Source organism: Zalophus californianus, chromosome 3, assembly GCF_009762305.2.
Source record: "Zalophus californianus isolate mZalCal1 chromosome 3, mZalCal1.pri.v2, whole genome shotgun sequence".
In the NCBI taxonomy this organism is placed as follows: Eukaryota; Metazoa; Chordata; class Mammalia; order Carnivora; family Otariidae; genus Zalophus; species Zalophus californianus.
In genome coordinates this window covers 93,699,979-93,718,582 of record NC_045597.1, presented here as the reverse complement: position 1 = coordinate 93,718,582, position 18,604 = coordinate 93,699,979, and the positions used below count along the sequence as shown (strand labels likewise).

General features: G+C 36.7%; 1 protein-coding gene across 10 annotated transcripts in view; it reads left to right on the top strand.

The window, feature by feature from the left end:
- EPB41L5 (erythrocyte membrane protein band 4.1 like 5) overlaps window positions 1–18,604 on the top strand; it is a 145,912-nt gene that overhangs the window by 29,006 nt on the left and 98,302 nt on the right. For all 10 annotated transcript variants that reach the window (XR_003519120.2, XR_003519121.2, XM_027589459.2 and 7 more), the window contains 4 exons: window positions 12,691–12,733; window positions 13,736–13,814; window positions 14,899–14,943; window positions 15,132–15,184. Coding sequence is in view for 8 of the 10 variants with exons in the window: in XM_027589459.2 (XP_027445260.1) it covers window positions 12,691–12,733; window positions 13,736–13,814; window positions 14,899–14,943; window positions 15,132–15,184 (220 nt within the window). In the remaining 2 variants the exon portion in view is untranslated. The remainder of the gene's footprint in view (window positions 1–12,690; window positions 12,734–13,735; window positions 13,815–14,898; window positions 14,944–15,131; window positions 15,185–18,604) is intronic.

Sequence of the window (18,604 nt, the reverse complement as noted above, 5' to 3'; positions counted from 1 at the left end):
ATCAGAGGGAAGAGAGAAGATACACTTGAGGAAAACAGAGTTGGTTTTACTTCAGGTGACCATATAGTCTTTTGCCTGAAGTAGGCCACTTTTAAAAAATCGAGATATAATTTACAAATCATAAAATTCACCAGTGGTTTTTAATATATTCAGAGTTGTGCAACCATCACCACTGTCTTAATTCCAGAACATTTTCATCACATTGCCAGTCACTCCCTATATCCCCTGTCCCACAGCCCCTGGCAAACACTAATCTTTCTCTTTGTATGGATGTGCCTATTTTGAAAATTTCATGTAAATGGAATCACATGATACGTAGCTTTTTGAGTCTGGAAATGTGCTTAGCATAATATTTTCAAGGTTTATATTGTAACATCCCTCTATACTTGGTCCTTATGGCTGAATAATATTCCCTTCTATGAATATATACCACATTTTGTTTATGTACTCCTTGATGGACATTTGGGTTCATTCATTTTGGCTATTAGGAATAGTGCTGCTATTAGTGTTTGTGTACAAGTTTTTGCATGAATATGTTTCAGTTCTCTTGGGTATGTGTCTAGGAGTGGATTTGCTGGGTCTTAAGGTAACTCTTTAACTTTTTGAAGAACTGCCAAACTGTTTTCCATAGTGACTGTACCATTCCACATTCTTACCAGCAATGTGTGAGGGTTCTAATTTGTCCATACTTTCACAAACACAATATTTTCTTTTTGATTCTAGCTGTCTTAGTTGGTATGAAGTGGTCTCATATGGTTTTGACTTGAACTTCCCTCAAGACTAGTGAGTTGAATATCCTTTCATGTTTATTGGGTGTTCACATATCTTCTTTGGAGAACTGTCTATTCATATCCTTTTCCCATTTTATGTATATATTTATTTATTTAAAGATTTATTTGAGAGAGAGAACGTGTACACGTGCCGGGGTGGGGAGGGGCAGGAAGAGAGGGAGAGAGAGTCTTAAGCCTACTCTGCTCCAAGCATGGATCCCAATGCGGGGCTCAATTTCAAGACCCTGAGATAACAACCTGAGTTGAAACCAAGCGTAACTGACTGTGCCACCCGGGCACCCCTACATATATACAGTGTTATATTAGTTTCAGTTGTACAATATAGTGATTCAGCAGTTCTGTATATTATTCAGTGTTCATGTATTTTCATTATATTTTTATTTTTTAAGTGAGCTCTATGCTCAGTGTGGGCTTGAACTCAGGATCCCGAAGTCAAGTCACATGCTCCACTAAGCCAGCAGGCACACCCTAATCTGAATGTCCTTCATTTCTTTTCTGTTTCTTGCCAAGTGCCCTGGCTAGAACCTTTAGTAAAATGTTGGATAGAAGTGGTGAGAGCAGACATTCTTTTTTTTTTTTTTTTTTAAAGATTTTATTTATTTATTTGACAGAGACACAGTGAGAGAGGGAACACGAGCAGGGGGAATGGGAGAGGGAGAAGGAGGCCTCCCGCAGAGCAGGGAGCCCGATGCCGGGCTCCATCCCATGACCTGAGCTGAAGGCAGACGCTTAATGACTGAGCCACCCAGGCACCCAAGAGAGCAGACATTGTTGTCTTGTTCCTGATCTCATGGGAAAAGTGTTCAGCATTTCACCATTAAGTATGTTACTTGTGGGATTTTTATAGATGCCCTTTATCACTTTAAGGAAGCTCTCTTTTATTTCTATTTTGTTGAGTGTTTTTATCACAAAAGGGTGTTGGTTTTGTCATGCTTTTTCTGCATCTACTGAGAGGATCATATGGTTTATCTCTTGTATTCTGTTAATATGGTATATTATGTTGATAGTTTTTTTGTTTGTTGGTATGTTGAACCAACCTTGCTCTTCTGGGATAAATCCCACTTGGTCATGGTGTATAATCCTTTTATATGTTGCTTGATTTGATTTGCTAGTATTTTGTTGAAGATTTTGGTGTCTGTATTTATAAGGAATAATGGTTTATAGTTTTGTGGGCTTTTTTTCCCTTGTGATATCTTTGTCTGGTTTGGTAGGAACAGTACTGGCCTCAGAGGATGAGTTGGGAAGTCTTCCCTCCTATTTTTTGGAAGGTCTTGCAAAGGGTTGTTGTTAATTCTTCTTTCAGCATTTGGTAGAGTTCACCAGTGAAGCTGTCTTGGTCCTGGGCTTTTCTTTGTGGGAAGTTTTTTTGATTATTGAGTCAATCTCTTTACTTGGTGTATTCAGATTTGCTATTTGTTTCTTGAGTCTATTTTTAAACCAAGCCACTTTCGAGAGCCAAGGGTGACCTACTGGATGAGGGGTTGGTGTAAATGAGTATTATTCTGGCATACTAGGATTTATGGCTACTCTTGTTTTTGTTGACTGCAGAATACTACCCCATCCTCTGTTTTCAAATCTAAATTTAACTTAGTGTCTTTTTTTATAGTTCAGTGATGATCTTAAACCTTGAGTTATAATGATGAAATCTGTGGATGCTTTTTTTCTAAGATTTTATTTATTTATTTGACAGAGTGAGAGAGGGAACACAAGCAGGGGGAGTGGGAGCAGGAGCAGCAGGCTTTCCGTGGAGCAGGGAGCCCGATGCAGGGCTCTATCCCAGGATCCTGGGATCATGCATGACCTGAGCCAAAGGCAGATGCTTAATGACTGAGCCACCCAGGCGCCCCCTGTTGATGCTTTCTGTAGAAAAATGTGCATATACATAATATTCTGTGTATATACATAGATAATTAAGGTATTCCTGAACCCCATCTGTGGACTCTTATTTAGTAATCCTTCTTTCAAAATAACCTGTAGCTTAAAGGAAGTCTGGTGATGGTATTAATTTGCATGTGTTTTCTTAAAGTCTTTATGACAATAATTAGTGTTTTTGAAAATTTATAATCTCTTCTGTACTATTGGTGAAACCTTGTTTAAATCTCATGACTACACAAATTGTTATGGTACTATTTCTTGATGAAGGACTTAGGGAAACACTGTCTCATAAAAATAACAGTATGTGTAAAAAGTTGCCTTATGACAGCAGAACTCCCAGTATTATGTTTTTAAAAAAATGATGATTTGGGGTAGTTCTCTTGTACAATAGATCTTTCCAGTGTGGAAGGAATACCATATCTGGAGCCAGGCAAGAAAGAATTCTTTTGATACTAACTGGTTTTAGGTTGGTGCAATAAGACTTTGCAAAATAGTTGAGAAATTAACTGTAATAATTTGCTAGAGAGCATGTATGATTTATTTTGAAGGAATAATTTTCAGTCTTAAAATCAAATGTCTACTGGGATCAAGCAGTAGAACAAAAGAAGGGAAGCAAGTTGGAGTACATCTTTTTTTTTTTTAAGATTTTATTTATTTATTTGACAGTGAGAGCAAGAGAGGGAACACAAGCAGGGGGAGTGGGAGAAGGAGAAGCAGGCTTCCTGTGGAGCAGGGAGCCCAATGCGGGGCTCGATCCCAGGACCCTGGGATCATGACCTGAGCCGAAGGCCGATGCTTAACGTCTGAGCCACTCAGGTGCTCCAAGTTGGAGTACGTCTTAAAAGACATAGGAGTGTTATGTACTTCCAAGAAGAACTATGTTTTTTCTCATTTTTTTTCTAAATGATGCTGCATATTTGATATGTTTTCATTTCCCATTTTTAATAGAGATAGATACAGAGAAATACAGCATAATGATAAATTGGAGCTGACGTGTAACAGACTGTTGAACATTAATAAGTATTGGTAGAGGAATTACGGTGAACTGGGGAGCATATCCCTTTTCTATTCAAAAAGAGGGTGGAGGGGCAGTGACTATCTAGCTGTAGCCATTTGTTTCCAAATAACATTGCTGGATTTATCTTTAGATATTTCAAGAGAAGCTGGTTGGATTTGTAGGTTAAATCTTCCATTTAAAAAATTTCTTTTAAAATGTAGTGTAGCTCGTGAAAAAGAACTAAATAAATGGAGAGACATATCATGTACATGGATTAGAAAACTCAACAAAGTAAAGGTATCAGTTCTTCTGTAGTTGATCTTCAAGTTTCATGCAGTTTGCATCAAAATTCCAGCAAAATCTTTTATAGATATAGACCACATTTTAATAAGATTTATTTGGAAAGGCAAAAGAACTAAAATATCTAGAAACAATTTTGAAAAAGGGATAAAGTGGGAGCAAACACTCCGCTGGTCTTCAAGATTTAAAACTACTGTAGTCAAGACTGTGGTATTAGCACAGCAATAGACACACAGATCAGCGGAAGACAGGAGCCTGGAGGTGGTCTTGCACAAGTCTGAGCAACTTATTTTTGATAGAGATGCCAAAATAATTAAATGGAAGAAGGACAGTCTCAATAATGGTGCTGTCAGACAAAAAAATCAATCTTGGCTTAAACGTTATACTTGTACAAAAATTAACTCAAAATAGATAATGAACACAAATACAAACTGTAGGACAATAGAACATAGAGGTAAATACACAGGAGAAGATCTTTGGGACCTAGGGCTTGGAGAAGTTATTGATGGGACACGAAAAGCAATCCATTAAAAAAATTGATAAAATGGACTTTATCAAGATTAAGACCCTCTTTTTTTTTTTAAGATTTTAAAATTTACTTTAGAGTGAGAGAGAGTGAGAGAGAGAACGAGCATGAGCCAGGGGAGGAACAGAGGGAGTGGGTAAGCAGACTCCGTGTTGAGCAACAGAGCCTGACTCGGGGCTCGATCCCAGGACCCTGAGATAATGACCTGAGCTGAAACCAAGAGTTGGCGACCCAACTGACTGTGCCACCCAGGTGCCCCAAGATTAAGACCTTCTGCTCTGAGAAAGACTCAGTTAAGAGGGTAAAAGCCAAGTTACACACTGGGAGAAAATACTTGCAAACCACATATCTGACCAGGAATTCGATCTAGCATGTATAAAGAATTCCTAAACTCAACAGTTAGAAAACAGAAGACATGAAGAGTCATTTCACCAAAGAGAATATACAGATGGTAGACCAATACATGAAAAGACGTTAGCCATCACTAGGTATCAGGGAAATGCAGATTAAGACCTTGATGAGATGTCGTCATCACACATGTGTTAGAATAACTAAAACAAAAAATAGTGACAACTTCAAATGCTACTGAGGATGTGGAGAAACTGGATCTCTCATATACTGGTATTTAGAATATAAAAATGTTACAACCACTATGGAAAATAATCTGGCAGTTTCCTAAAATACTAAACACACATTTACCATATAATTCAGCATTTATATGCATGGCCATTTATCCCAGAGAAGTGAAGACTTACTTCCTCACAAAAGCCTGTGCATGATTATTCGTAGCAACTATATTTGTAATAGCAAAAAAAAAAAAAACTTGAAAAAGCCAAAAGGTCCTGTAGTTGTTTGATGATTAAATCAACTGTGAACACTGTTCAACACAATAGAAAAGCAATATCTATTGATTCTGTGAATACTCAAAACAACTTGGATGGATTTCAAGGGCATTTTGATGAGTGAAAAAAGCCAATCTCAAAAGGTCACATACTTTATAATTCCACTTATATAACATTCTTGAAAAGACAAAATTGTGGAGATCACATTAATGGTTGCCAAGGTTTAAAGAAATTAGAGGTGGGGGGGCAAGTGTATATTACTATATTACATTTACTATCAAGGAGTGATGTGAGCATTTTTTTTGTTAATAGAATATTTCTTTATAGTGATAGTGGTGTTAGTTACAGACATCCAAACTTGTGTAGTAAAATGATATGTAACATTACACCAAGGTCAGTTTCCTGATTTTAATATTATACTATAGTAATGTTAGATGTAAGCATTGGGGGAAGATGGGGATGGGTACACAGGACCTCTCACTATTGTAACTTCCTATGAATATTTCATAATAAATTTTTTTAAAGAATAAGAAAAATATAGTCTGGGCCAAACAAAATAAATCTCAGGACCATGATTTAACCCTCTGGTCTATGTTAGTGACCTCTGTTTGGTGAAGTTTTTCAAGCTTCATATTTAGAGCTTAGAATTTTAACTGGTCCATCAGGGTTTTTGTTTTGTTTTGTTCTTTGCTTATTTTGGGGGGGGGGGGCAAGGACAGAGGGGAGGAGAGAGAATCTTACTTAAGCAGATTCTGTGCTGAGTGCACAGGGCTTGATCTCATGACCCTGAGATCATGCCTTAGAGCTGAAATCAAGAGTTGGCGCTTAATTTTAATTGACTGAGCCACCCAGGTGCCCCTGGTCCATTAACTTCTTAGAGAAGAATGAATTATCTAGATTGTAGACACTTCTGTCATGCTTCAGGAAAGGGGAAACAAAGATAGCATTTCCCTTTACTTGGAAAAGAAGGAAAATGAACTTTAAACAGGTCAGTAATAATTTTTTTTTTTTTTGCCTTTTTACACTTGATCTTAGCCAAAAGGCTGAGAAGCGGTATTTTTTTTTTTTTTTGCCTTTTTAAAAAGTTGATTTGATAGCTTGTATTGGTTCTACATATATTGTTTAAACTTCCTTTGTTCTCTATGTAAAAATCCTAATTGTCAGCACACAGTATTCAGCAGCCTATTAAAAGTGTAAGTAATACATTATGATCAGGTGGAGTTTATTCTCAGAAATGCAAGGATGATTCAGTGTCAGTTGATATAATTTGTCATGTATGGGTTTTCATGCCATTTGTTTCCTGCCTTTGTTTTAAGAGGATTGTACTTTCTTGCTCAGTTGATATCAGGCTCGGGTGTGACTTGCCTTTAGCAGTGGAATCTGAGGTGATGTGATGTGTACCAATTCTGAACAGTTTAACCCTTCATTTACGCTGTTATTGCTTTGGCATACACTTAAGTGAAACTACATTCAAAAAAGATTGAAACTAAAATCTGTACCATAAAGAAAATAACTTGATTAGTTGAAGTTTATGGCATTTAAAGACAACACTGAATGGAAATGGAAATGTAGATGTTAGATCCAAAGCTTAGAAAACACTTTATTGTCTAGTGGAACACAGAGTAAATGTGTTACAGGTGCACACCTGGAGGCTGCAGCAGTCTGTTCCCTTGATAGCAAATCTGAGCTCACTGAGTTAAGGGAAGAGGCTATTCTTGTTCCAGTTTTAGAATTTAGCTATTTCAGGTACTGTCGGCATAATGTGTGAGATGTGTTTGTCTTGCTGACCTTCACTTATCTGAGGTTGTGCAGATAATACTTTAGTCTAGAATTCTTATCAAGTGGTGTTTTGGTGGACTGTTAAGCCCCTTCTTTCTGTCCCCAGAATTCCTTGAATAAACACAGTGGACTTTGGCCTGTATGGAATTGACCTTCTTTCTGTCTGTGTAGCTCTGTGCAGCTTTAGAAGGCATACTTTTCTCCATTTCTAGGTGCTGAGCGGACATGTGGTACAACCTGTATAGGTGGCACCTGGAGAGAACAGACCTGGTGATTACTCAGTGGCTCTACTCTCTTCCTACACAGATATTTGATGATAAACGATAATCAGCAACAACCCTAGATTAATAGAGGAATGATAGAAGCATTTCTATTAAGACAAGATGATAATTTGTCTCTTATTACCAGTGCTGTTTAATTTCATAATAGAAGTGCCAGCAGATGCAGTTACAGAAGCTTTATTATAAAGGTTGGAAAGGAGGAGGTAAAATTAACACTGTTGGCAGATGATCGGATTGTGCATTAACTAAGAACCTAACACAAACAATAAATTCAATAAAGTAGTGGGGGAGTGAAAAATATATAGAAATAAATAAAGTGGAGCACCTGGGTGGCTCAGATGTTAAGCATCTGCCTTCGACTCAGGCATGATCTACAGGTCCTAGGATCAAGCCCTGTGTCGGGCTCCCAGCTCAGTGGGGAGCCTGCTTCTCCCTCTCCCTCTGCCTCTCTCCCTGCTTGTGTGCTCTGTTTCTCTAATGAATAAATAAAATCTTTATTAAAAAAAAAGAAAATAAAGTGTGTGTTAAACATGTGCATACTGTAACACACACGGGCACACATATATTTGTTGAATAAGGAGGAGCTGTAAAAAGTGTATTTCCAAAATAGATTACATGCTCTATCTCTGGAGAGTGAATATAAACCTGCCTCACCTACATTTCCATTATGAATTTGACTTTAAGAATTTTAAGAGGGCATACTAATAATACAGAGAAAGGCACAGTGGGAAATATATTTTAATGGCTTATCTAACTCTTCATTTGAAATGTCTTATAACACAGACTGTTTTTTTTTTTTTTTAAAGATTTTATTTATTTATTTGAGAGAGAGAGAGAATGAGAGACAGCATGAGAGGGAGGAGAGTCAGAGGGAGAAGCAGACTCCCTGCTGAGCAGGGAGCCCGATGTGGGACTCGATCCCGGGACTCCAGGATCATGACCTGAGCCGAAGGCAGTTGCTTAACCAACTGAGCCACCCAGGCGCCCAACACAGACTGTTAATACCAAGAAAGTAATCACCCAGGAAGAATTTATAATGAATTTAGGACTAATATTGAAATGTTTCAGTTAGATTACAACAATGCACTATATTGGTTCTCCATTTTTATAGCATAGATTTTTTTAACATTTTGTTAATTGTTTAAAATTTTGAAATGATCTTTTAATTCAGAGCATAAACCCCTACTCTTCAAAGGAGAAATATTTTTTGCAGATGCAATTGTTTTGAAAGGCGGTTACCATTTCTCTGTTTAAACTCTTTGCTCTTTGAGCAAAAGTAGTGGGGTATTTCTTTAGTAGAGCTGGTCTAGGTGGTTAGAAGTCAGGAATCATTTATTTGAAGAGCTGTTTACAGACTGTTTGGCTTAGGGACTGGGATGAGGGTGTGTGTGCATGTTAGTGTTTTGGAAGCTCCCTAGGTGATTCTTTGTTTGATTTAGTTATGTCTGTTGTGATTGTGATTACATACTATTTATAATTTAAGACACACACAGGTAATAATTGTTCTTTCATGCCCAGCTCAATAGGATGGCTTCCCACATCCTTTGATGTCTAAGTTTATCAACCAAACTTTAAAATTAGGAAATTGGGGCGCCTGGGTGGCTCAGTTGTTAAGCATCTGCCTTCAGCTCAGGTCATGATCCCGGGGTCCTGGGATCGAGCCCCACATAAGGTTCCCTGCTCAGTGGGAAGCCTGCTTCTCCCTCCCACTCCCCCCTGCTTGTGTTCCCTCTCTGTTTCTCTCTCTGCCAAATGAATAAATAAAATATTTAAAAAAAACCCTTTTTAAGGTATGATGGGGAAAGAATTAGTATTAGTTTTACACTAAGCATGCAGGAATCTATATCTGCATGCTCTCACCTTTATCTTCTACTGTAATTTAAATTCAACTCCTAAAGACCCTTACTGAAGGAAAATCCTATCAGTGCCTGTCTCTGAGTTCTGAATTTTCCAGTCCCTGGGCTTGGAATGTGGAGGAGATGAAAGAAAACAGACTTGAGAATATGCAAACATGAACTCAGACCTTCCCCAGAAGAACGTCACCCAGAACTCCCCAGCTCCTAAATTTCACTTTAAAATGTGCTTGATGCATTATCTGAGTTTGGGTCATCTTAAGGGAGTGCAGATATTAGAAGCTGTTATTATATGCAGGTGAAGAGACTAAAATGCCTGCTTGGAAGAAAACCCTGATTCCTGGGATGATTTTATGTTTAATGTGCTTCTTAGAGTAGTAGGGTACAAATTAAAGGTGTATTCTTGAGACTAGGTCTTACATGTTCTTAAACAGGAAGAAATTTAAGTTATAACTGTGTGAAAAGACTATAGATTGTTCTTGAAATAGCACGTGGTCTTACATTAATGTTTCCTTCTTTATATTCCTCAAAGCTTATTCTGTCAAAATTTATAGCCTGTTGATGTTCAGTCCATTGTTAATGTTCTCTAGGTTCTACCAACATATATATATATATATACACAGTTTTTTTTCTTCCTTCCCTGTTTGAAGAAACTCTTGGAGGAGTCAGAAACCAGTAACATCTTGTTGGAGGGTGGATGTGGTGATAGAAATTGGGTATATGGAGGGGTGGCCTATTGCAGGGAGTAGAGGTACTGCTGACCATATACTTTTTCATACTACCCCCCAAATTAAACCATATAAATATTTATATAAAATATTAAAGTAAGGGGTCTGTATTTTAAATAATATGTGCTCATTGTAGAATAAGTTGAAAATAGAGGAAAGCACAAAGAAGAAAAATTATCACCAGCAGTATCCACCCCCTAGAGATAACATCTGTTACTGTTTTGTTATAGATTATCTCAGTCCAAAAGAAAAAAGCATGTTTTTATGTATAAACTTGTACATTTTGACAAAACAATTATATTTTATAACCTGCCTTTTAAAATTTAACAACATATTATAAATAGTTTTCCAGATCCTTAAACACTTGCTTTCCTTGTTTTTAATTGCTGCATGGTGTTCTGGCATACTGAAATACTTTATTTAACCAGTTCACTCTTGTTGAATATATATATTGTCTTAACTTTTTCTCACATAATTCCTTGTAAGTAAATCTGCACACATCCATAATTATTTCTAGGTGTAGAATTGCTGAGTCAAAGACAGTTATTTTTAAGGCATCGTTAAATTGCCTCCTGATAGAGTTGTGCTCATTTGTGCTCATTATGGTGTAGGGGTCTCCCTAACCGTAGGCATGTAAGATTTCCCAGGCCACCAGCAGACACCTGTTAATTCATTGCAGTAGAGTAAATAAAACCTGAAGATAGAGCAACTTCTGGGATTCATGTTGTGGGTAGAAGACTATCTGGGGTATAAAAACTAATTCTATCTTTTATCCAATATGTGATTGACATCAGGCTATAGTAGCTATTAACATAATTAAGTTTGGGATTTTTGGATATTTAGTTGCTAGCATTGGCCATGATGGATGGACTTTTTGCTGTACTAGGTTGACCTCTTTTCTGCTAATAGATTGAATTGTGTTTCTGCCAGCTAGCCTAGGATTCTTTTGGAGGGATGTGTAAAACTGAACAGTTTACTGAACAGGCTTAAAAGTGGATGTCCAACTGAATTTATTAAAAGATGAGAGATGGCTGGGGCTCCTTTCTGGCTCAGTTGGTAGAGCATGCAATTCTCTCTCTCTCTCTCTTTTTTTTTTTTAATTTTATTTATTATTTGAGAGAGAGACAGAGCCTGAGCAGGGGGGAGGAGGCAGAGGGAGAGGGAGAAGCAGACTCCCTGTTGAGCAGGGAGCCCGACTTGGGGCTCAGTCCTAGGACCTTGAGATCGTGACCTGAGCCGAAGGCAGACGCTTGTCTGACTGAACCACCCAGGCGCCCCAAGCATGCAGCTCTTGATCTCGGGGTTGTGAGTTTGAGCACAACATTGGATGTAGAGATTACTTAAAAATAAAATCTTAAAAAAAAAAAAAAGATGAGAAATGGCTGACTAAGTACCCTACACACACTTAGGATCCAGAGAAAATATCGCATAGTATTTAATTGCCTTTTGAAATATTTACTGAGCATCTTATTTCAACATGAAGAGGTACTTTGCTTGCACACTGGTAGTTCTGTGAATTTCACTTTTGGATCTTGGAGAATGGAGAGAAGAGGCTAGGCAAATAATTGGCAAGAAAAGCAAACGGTTACAAGGCTATTAACAATGCAGCCTTGTTTACCCACTCTTTGCCTATCTGGATTTCTGAAACTGGATTCTTTAGCTCTGTGAACTAGTTAGCACAAGAGCACTCCTTTCGTTTTTAGGGTGCTTGGAATTGTAAGCATGCTGGAGAGAACACAATCATGTATATCTTAGTTGGATGAGTGCATCCTGCCACTGTTAGGACTTGGTGTTGTAAAGGGATTAATAGTGAGAAGTGAGCTGAGAATGGTTTATCTGTGGAAACCTCTGGAATTGCCTCTTAAAGTCTGTTTGTGTTATGGACATTTCATAGTGGGGAGGTTACAGAAATCAAAAGGCTATTAGTTTTGAAACCAGAAGTCTGCTATAGTCACAGTGTTAACATTTTTTATTTGTAAAGCAAGGGAGCAGAGATTGCTTCATTTAGTAGGTGGGGCCTTAGTTATGAGATCTAATTTTATAGTGTAGGCTCTTTCAAAGAGTACTACTACTGAGTAGTATCTGTTTTGTAAAATTTAAGTGACATTGTTACTTCCTCTCATTTTTGGTTATGATCTCTTAGTAAATCTTACATTTTTATCACAAGAATGAATCAGGCAATGGAGTATGAGAGTTAATTTTTGGGGGAAATAGGAAAACTAAGGGCAGAATTTAAAATACCGTCCTTGTTACTATGAGGGAGCAGAGGAACTGTTTTAAGAAATCCTTTATCTGAGGGGCACCTGGGTGTCTCAGTTGGTTGAGTGGCCCACTCTTGATTTCACCTCAGGTCATGATCTCAGTCAGGGTCCTGGGATTGAGCACCACATAGGGCTCTGTGCTCAATGTGGAGTCTGCTTGTCCCTCTATCTGTTCCTTCCCCCTGCCCCTCCACTTTTGCTTGCTCACTCTCTCTTAAATCTTAAAAAAAAAGAAGTCCTGTATCTGGTTTTAGGTCGTTTTTTGCTTGTGTGTCATAAGTTTGCTGTAGATGTTGGGACAGATAATCCTCCCCCCATTTTCATTCTCACTTTTGTTTTTCTCTTGTGAGATACTTCCTTGTGGTTATCACTGAAGCATGATGAAAATTAACTTTTATTAATGAAAATGTTGAGTTCTGTCATCTGCTTCACATCTGATTTTTGTTTTTGTTTTCAGCACTGGCTAGATGGTACCAAGAGCATCAAAAAGCAAGTAAAAAGTAAGTGTTGAAAGAATTGTGAACAAAAAGTGAATTTAATTATATGTAATTATGTATTAGAAGCTCTGGGGAGCTTCTAATCATATTTCAGATGAACTTCTTAGCATCTCTACTTTCTAAAGATAATTTCAATTTGATACACTGACCCACCCCCTAAGTTAATATAGGGTTAATAGTAATCTAGAACCTCAAGTGCTTTACAGTTTATTTCCTGGAGAAAGACTTGCAGCTTGCAAAGGAGATTGAGTTCTCATGAGATGCTTAACTTTTAGTAATTTACTTATGTTGGAATTTTCCTGTTTGGCATCTGCCCTGCTCTGTAAAATATTTTGAGACTTTAAAGATGTAACTTAAAAAATTAAGAGTAACGAAATGAAACAATTCACATAAAATGCTATTATTCCTAGCAATAGTCAGGGGAAGATACCAATGTCCGGTTTGTAATCCAGTTTGTCCTTTGTCGTAAGAGGTTTCAGAGCGTCTCAACTTTTGTCTTTACAAAATAATGGGACCACTGAGAATTTAGACATTAGTGGAGTAGGTGAAATGAATTGGAGAGTGTGGGGGGGATTTGCCATGAGCAGTTAATAATCTAGGCATTACTCAATATTCACAAGAAATACAGCTTGCCAGGTTTTTTTTAGGGCTGTTAGATTGCATAGTCAGAACTTATATTTGATGCATTTGGCCCAGAACTGTTAGAATTAATCTAGAACTATCTATTCTTGGGAGGACAGCTGGTTGTGATAGTACTATATGATGGTTGGTACATTTAAAAACTCTGATTGATTTTTTTGTGTTAGGTGTAGTGAAAGCCTGGCAGGCTTTAATTAAGCCATACAATATTTTGGTGTGTGAAATATTGCCACAATAACCTGTTATCTTCTGTCTCCACTTCAGTAGACTTCTTAACAAATTTACTGACTGAAAATTCTTACTCTTAGAATAGTTATATAAAAAGTTAAAGTATTTTTTTTGTTTGTTTTTGTTTTTTAATGACAGTTGGCTCACCCTATTGTCTGCATCTTCGAGTTAAATTTTATTCCTCAGAACCAAATAATCTTCGTGAAGAGCTAACACGGTAAGACCACTCTAGAGTTGTACAGGGTGAAGTTTTGGTCAGCTAGCTAAAGGTGTTGGAAGATTGCCTTTATAATTCTTTCCTGCTTGTAGACCACTAATGAAATGGATCTCTCTTGCCTTTGGTTAAGACCTCAGACAATAGAATTTCATTTTGGGACATAATAAATAAATAAAAAGTGTTTTTAAGTGTAGGATTTTTTTTTTCATTTATCAATTTTCCAAAAAAAGAGTTGGTTCCCTAGCATCCTCTAAAGGTAACTAGTTGAGTTCTTTTTTTTAAGTATCATTATCAACTCATGGATTTTAAACAGGACTGGTATGTTTGACTGTATTGCCATATTATATTTATTGATGTTTATTGATGTTCAAATGATCTGTCTTCGGCCACTGGGAGTTTATTCAAGTTGGCTCCTTACTTTACCTATTGAAATGCCATTGACTGATGAAAAATATTAGATTCTGATTTGGTTTGAATAGTTTTAAACAAACTTTAAGTAGGTTATATACAATTATTTTTATAATATTTGAATCATGGATTTACCACATAGAGTCAGAACAGAACAGAAAAAACAGAAAAAACTTTTTTCATTGACTCTATGTGGTAAATCCATGATTCACTTACACATACTGTTTATTAAGTAAAAACTGAGTTGCTGAGTCCCTTTAGAAGGGTTTCCTCTTGAATATTCTGCCAGTGAGATTATAGCTAATCTCCATTGTAACATACATGCCTGTACCCTTTCACATATGAGGTGACTTGTGTTGTGAGAGTAATGTTAAATTAGATCACAGAGCTTATTCTCAATAATTTGCTTAAAACCTTTAATCTTAAGGTGGTTGTACTTGTACTCTGTGGCCTTCTTTTCCTTGCTGTTGTGGACATGCTACCATCCTGAGGCTTATTGCCCCCGTTTTTTTTTTGTTTTTTGTTGTTTTTTTTTTTTATATATTTTTTTCCATTATAGATTCTATTGCAGGTAAAATTCTGTAATTAATAATGTTTCTTCTCAAATTAGAAGGGTAGGATTATTTTCAAAGTAAATTGTTCGTTTAGTTAAATGTGTGCTTTTTATTTTTCCTAGGTATTTATTTGTTCTTCAGTTAAAACAAGATATTCTCAGTGGAAAGTGAGTATTAGTTATTTAAGGTAAACCACATTTTAAGTAGTTGAAAATGATTTTGCAAAATAAATTCATAGTTAATTATGTTGACTATGAATTTATTTTCTTTTTCATAAAGTATGTATTATTTCCACTTATCTTAAAATGAAACTTGTGAAGTTGACTTGTCTAACAAATTTGTGTTTTGGTCTCAGATTAGAGTGTCCCTTTGATACAGCAGTTCAGTTGGCAGCTTATAATCTGCAAGGTAAGCAGTTCTTATGTTGACTGTTAAGAATAAAGCATTATTGGGCGCCTGGGTGGCTCGGATGGTTAAGCGTTTGCCTTCGGCTCAGGTCATGATCCCAGAGTCCTGGGATCGAGTCCCACGTCGGGCTCCCTGCTCCTTGGGAGCCTGCTTCTCCCTCTGCCCGCCCCCCCTCTGTCTGTCTTTCATAAATAAATAAATAAAATCTTTTAAAAAAAAAAAGAATATTTTTTTTTTTTTAAAGATTTTATTTATTTATTTGACAGAGAGAGACACAGCAAGAGAGGGAACACAAGCAGGGGGAGTGGGGAGGGTTCTGAGAAGCAGGCTTCTGGCCGAGCAGGGAGCCCGATGCGGGGCTTGATCCTAGGATCCTGGGATCATTACCTGAGCAGAAGGCAGACACTTAACGACTGAGCCACCGAGGCACCCCTCTTTTTTGTATATTTTTAGTTAAGAATTTCGAAAGATTCAAAGTGATGTGCCAAGTAACACCGCTTTTGTTGTGTAAACTTGTATCAATATCCAACCCTATCTATTACTTTGACTTGTTTTAGAACATTGCTTTCTTTTTCTTCCCTTTCATTTTATTTGCTCCCTTTCCATCTGTATCTTGTTTTCAAACAAAATTGCTGTTGACTTTAATTCAATAAGTATAATGGGACCTTCTTCTACTTTTTTTCCTTGAAAAGAATGCAGGGATATAGGAGTAAATTTTTGCAATAGTCACATGTTTTGCTTTCTTTAGTTTTATTCTTAAAAATGAATCCATGAAAAAAAGGCTTAGAGCATGTTTTAAAGTTCCTGATGGTTATTTTAACAATAAAAAAAGTATTTTCCAGTAAATGAGATTAATGAAAAACTCACTGTTTTGTACCTTGTTATACTGACCAAATACTATTAAGCTAGGTAATTTTTTTCCTGAAAAATTAACATTTTAAGAAAACTATAATTTTAGTCCTCATTCACAAAACAGAAATAAATATTGGAGTATTTGTATATACTAGAATACAAATAAAATTAATGATTATGAAGGCATTTATACTTTTTTGGTGATTACATATTTATCCCTAATCTCTCTAGGATCAGTAGTATTTATTTGAATATGTATGGATAATAAGACTAAATTTTTATGTTTTTATGGTAAACCTAATATTTTTGCTTATTTCATGTTTTCACTGTTTTAAGAAAGCATACTTTCCTGTTGATAGAGGGATTAGTGACCAGAAGAAATTTCTGTACTTCAAAAATTTGTCAGTGGTGTAAATTATCAACCTGCCTCCATCTACTATCCTAGTCTGTCTACAAATTAAAATTTGTTTTTTCATCTGCAAAAAGTCAGATGCTAGCTTGGAAATGCTATATGCCTTTAGCATTGTAATAATCAGAAGTGTATAACTGCATGCATTTTTTTCTTGAAAGCACATTTTTTACGTTTTATTCTGATATGAGGTTGATAATTCTAAAACTTTAATCTACTGAAAAGCTGTCTTTGTCAATGTGTGTGTTCTGCCACTTACGGCCTCACATGTTCTTTCTGGGTCTTATTGTGTAAGTGTCATGATAGCCAAGGTATGTGCTTCTTGAAAATGTGATTTTCTACATTTTTGTGTATTTAACAAAACACTATTCAAAGTAGTGCTTACTACTTATTGATTCATGCATTGTGGCTCTATTTTGTTATCTCTTAACTCTACTTATCACATTTTTTTCCTAAGTAAAAGCTCTTTCCTACTTTCTCTTTCATCCACAGCACCATTATCTACATGATTCCTTCACACTTCGTCATATCTTGTGCATCTCTTTGTCCCGTGTCTAATAGTTTGCCAAATCCTGTCTTAAGATCCTTAAAAATAAATTTGCTGAAGTACTACTCCCATCCTCATAAAATTAGTTGTTTCTCATTTATGATTTTATGTTTTATCAGAATAATTTTTATTAACTTTTTCTCATACTTTCACTTTTTCCTTGCCATTTTAGTATATACCCTGAACAACATTAGGTAGTAGATTTGGTTTGGTGCTTCTTAAAAAACATTATGGTCCAGACAAAAGAGCAGTTTCTTCAGTAATAAAGTGGGCATGATAATAAATATTTTGCAAGGTTGTTGAGAAAATAGATGACAATGTATCTGTAATAGGTCTAATGTGTAGAGTCAGTTTTCAATAAATGAGTTACCATTTTTATTACTATCTCAAGATCTATTTATTTCTTTCTACACAGCCGGATTTTTTTTATTAAAGTGGAAATATTTTAATTTTTATTATATGAGTAGAATAATTCTTTTAAAGGAAAAATGTCTAAAGTATAGAAAATTAGAATCACGTATCCTGCTTCCCCAAACCCACAGTTCAGAGATAACCATCGGTGGGTACATAAATGTTTGTGCATTGTCCACATTTTTTCCTACTGCCTCCCTTCCCCAAATATTTTTTACTAATTTTTCTTGCAGTTTTTTTTTTAATTTTTAATTTTTTAAAAAAGATTTTATTTGTGAGAGAGTGAGAGAGAGCATGAGCAGGGGGGAGGGGCAGACGGAGAGGGAGAAGCAGACTCCCTGCTGAGCAGGGAGCCTAATGCAGGACTAGATCCCAGGACTCTGGGGTCATGACCTGAACTGAAGGCAGACACTTAACCGACTGAGCCACCCAGATGCCCCTCTTTCAGTTATTTCTTTAGGACTAACAATTTACAATTCCAGGAGGACAGAGACTGTATCTTTTTTTTTTTTAAGATTTTATTTATTTATTTATTTGAGAGAGGGAAGAAGAGTGCAAATAGGGGGAAGAGCAGAGGGAGAGGAGCAAGCAGACTCCGTGCTGAGCATGGAGCCCGACCCAGGGCTGGATCCCATGACCCTGAGATCATGATCTGAGCTGAAATCAAGAGTTGGATGTTTAACCAATTGAGCCCCCCAGGCACTCCGAGACTGTATCTGTGAGTGGTGTATGATGTCATGTTCTCTGCACATTAGATTTTTTTTTTTTTTAAGAGAGAGCATGTGCACAAGCTGGGGGTGGGAAGGGGGAGAGAGAGAGAGAGAATCTTAAGCAGGCTTATACCCAGTGCAGAGCCTGACATGGGGCTCAGTCTCACGACCCTGAGATCATGACCTGAGCTGAAATCAAGAGTCTGATGCTTAACCAACTGAGCCACCCAGGTGCCCTTCTGCATATTAGATTCTTAATGGATGCCTGCTAATTGTTTTTTTAAAGGTTGCTAAATATTTTTGTCTATTTATTATAAGGTCAAAAGGTATTTCTGTAAGGAAGTCTAGAAAGTTTTCAAAAGCTAAGCATTATAAGGTATGAAATAAATGAACAGAAACACATTTATTTGAAAATATACCACCAACCACAAATATGTGATTGTGTGTATAGACGTTGGCAGGTTGTTAGTCTGAGCTAGATTTATTTTTGG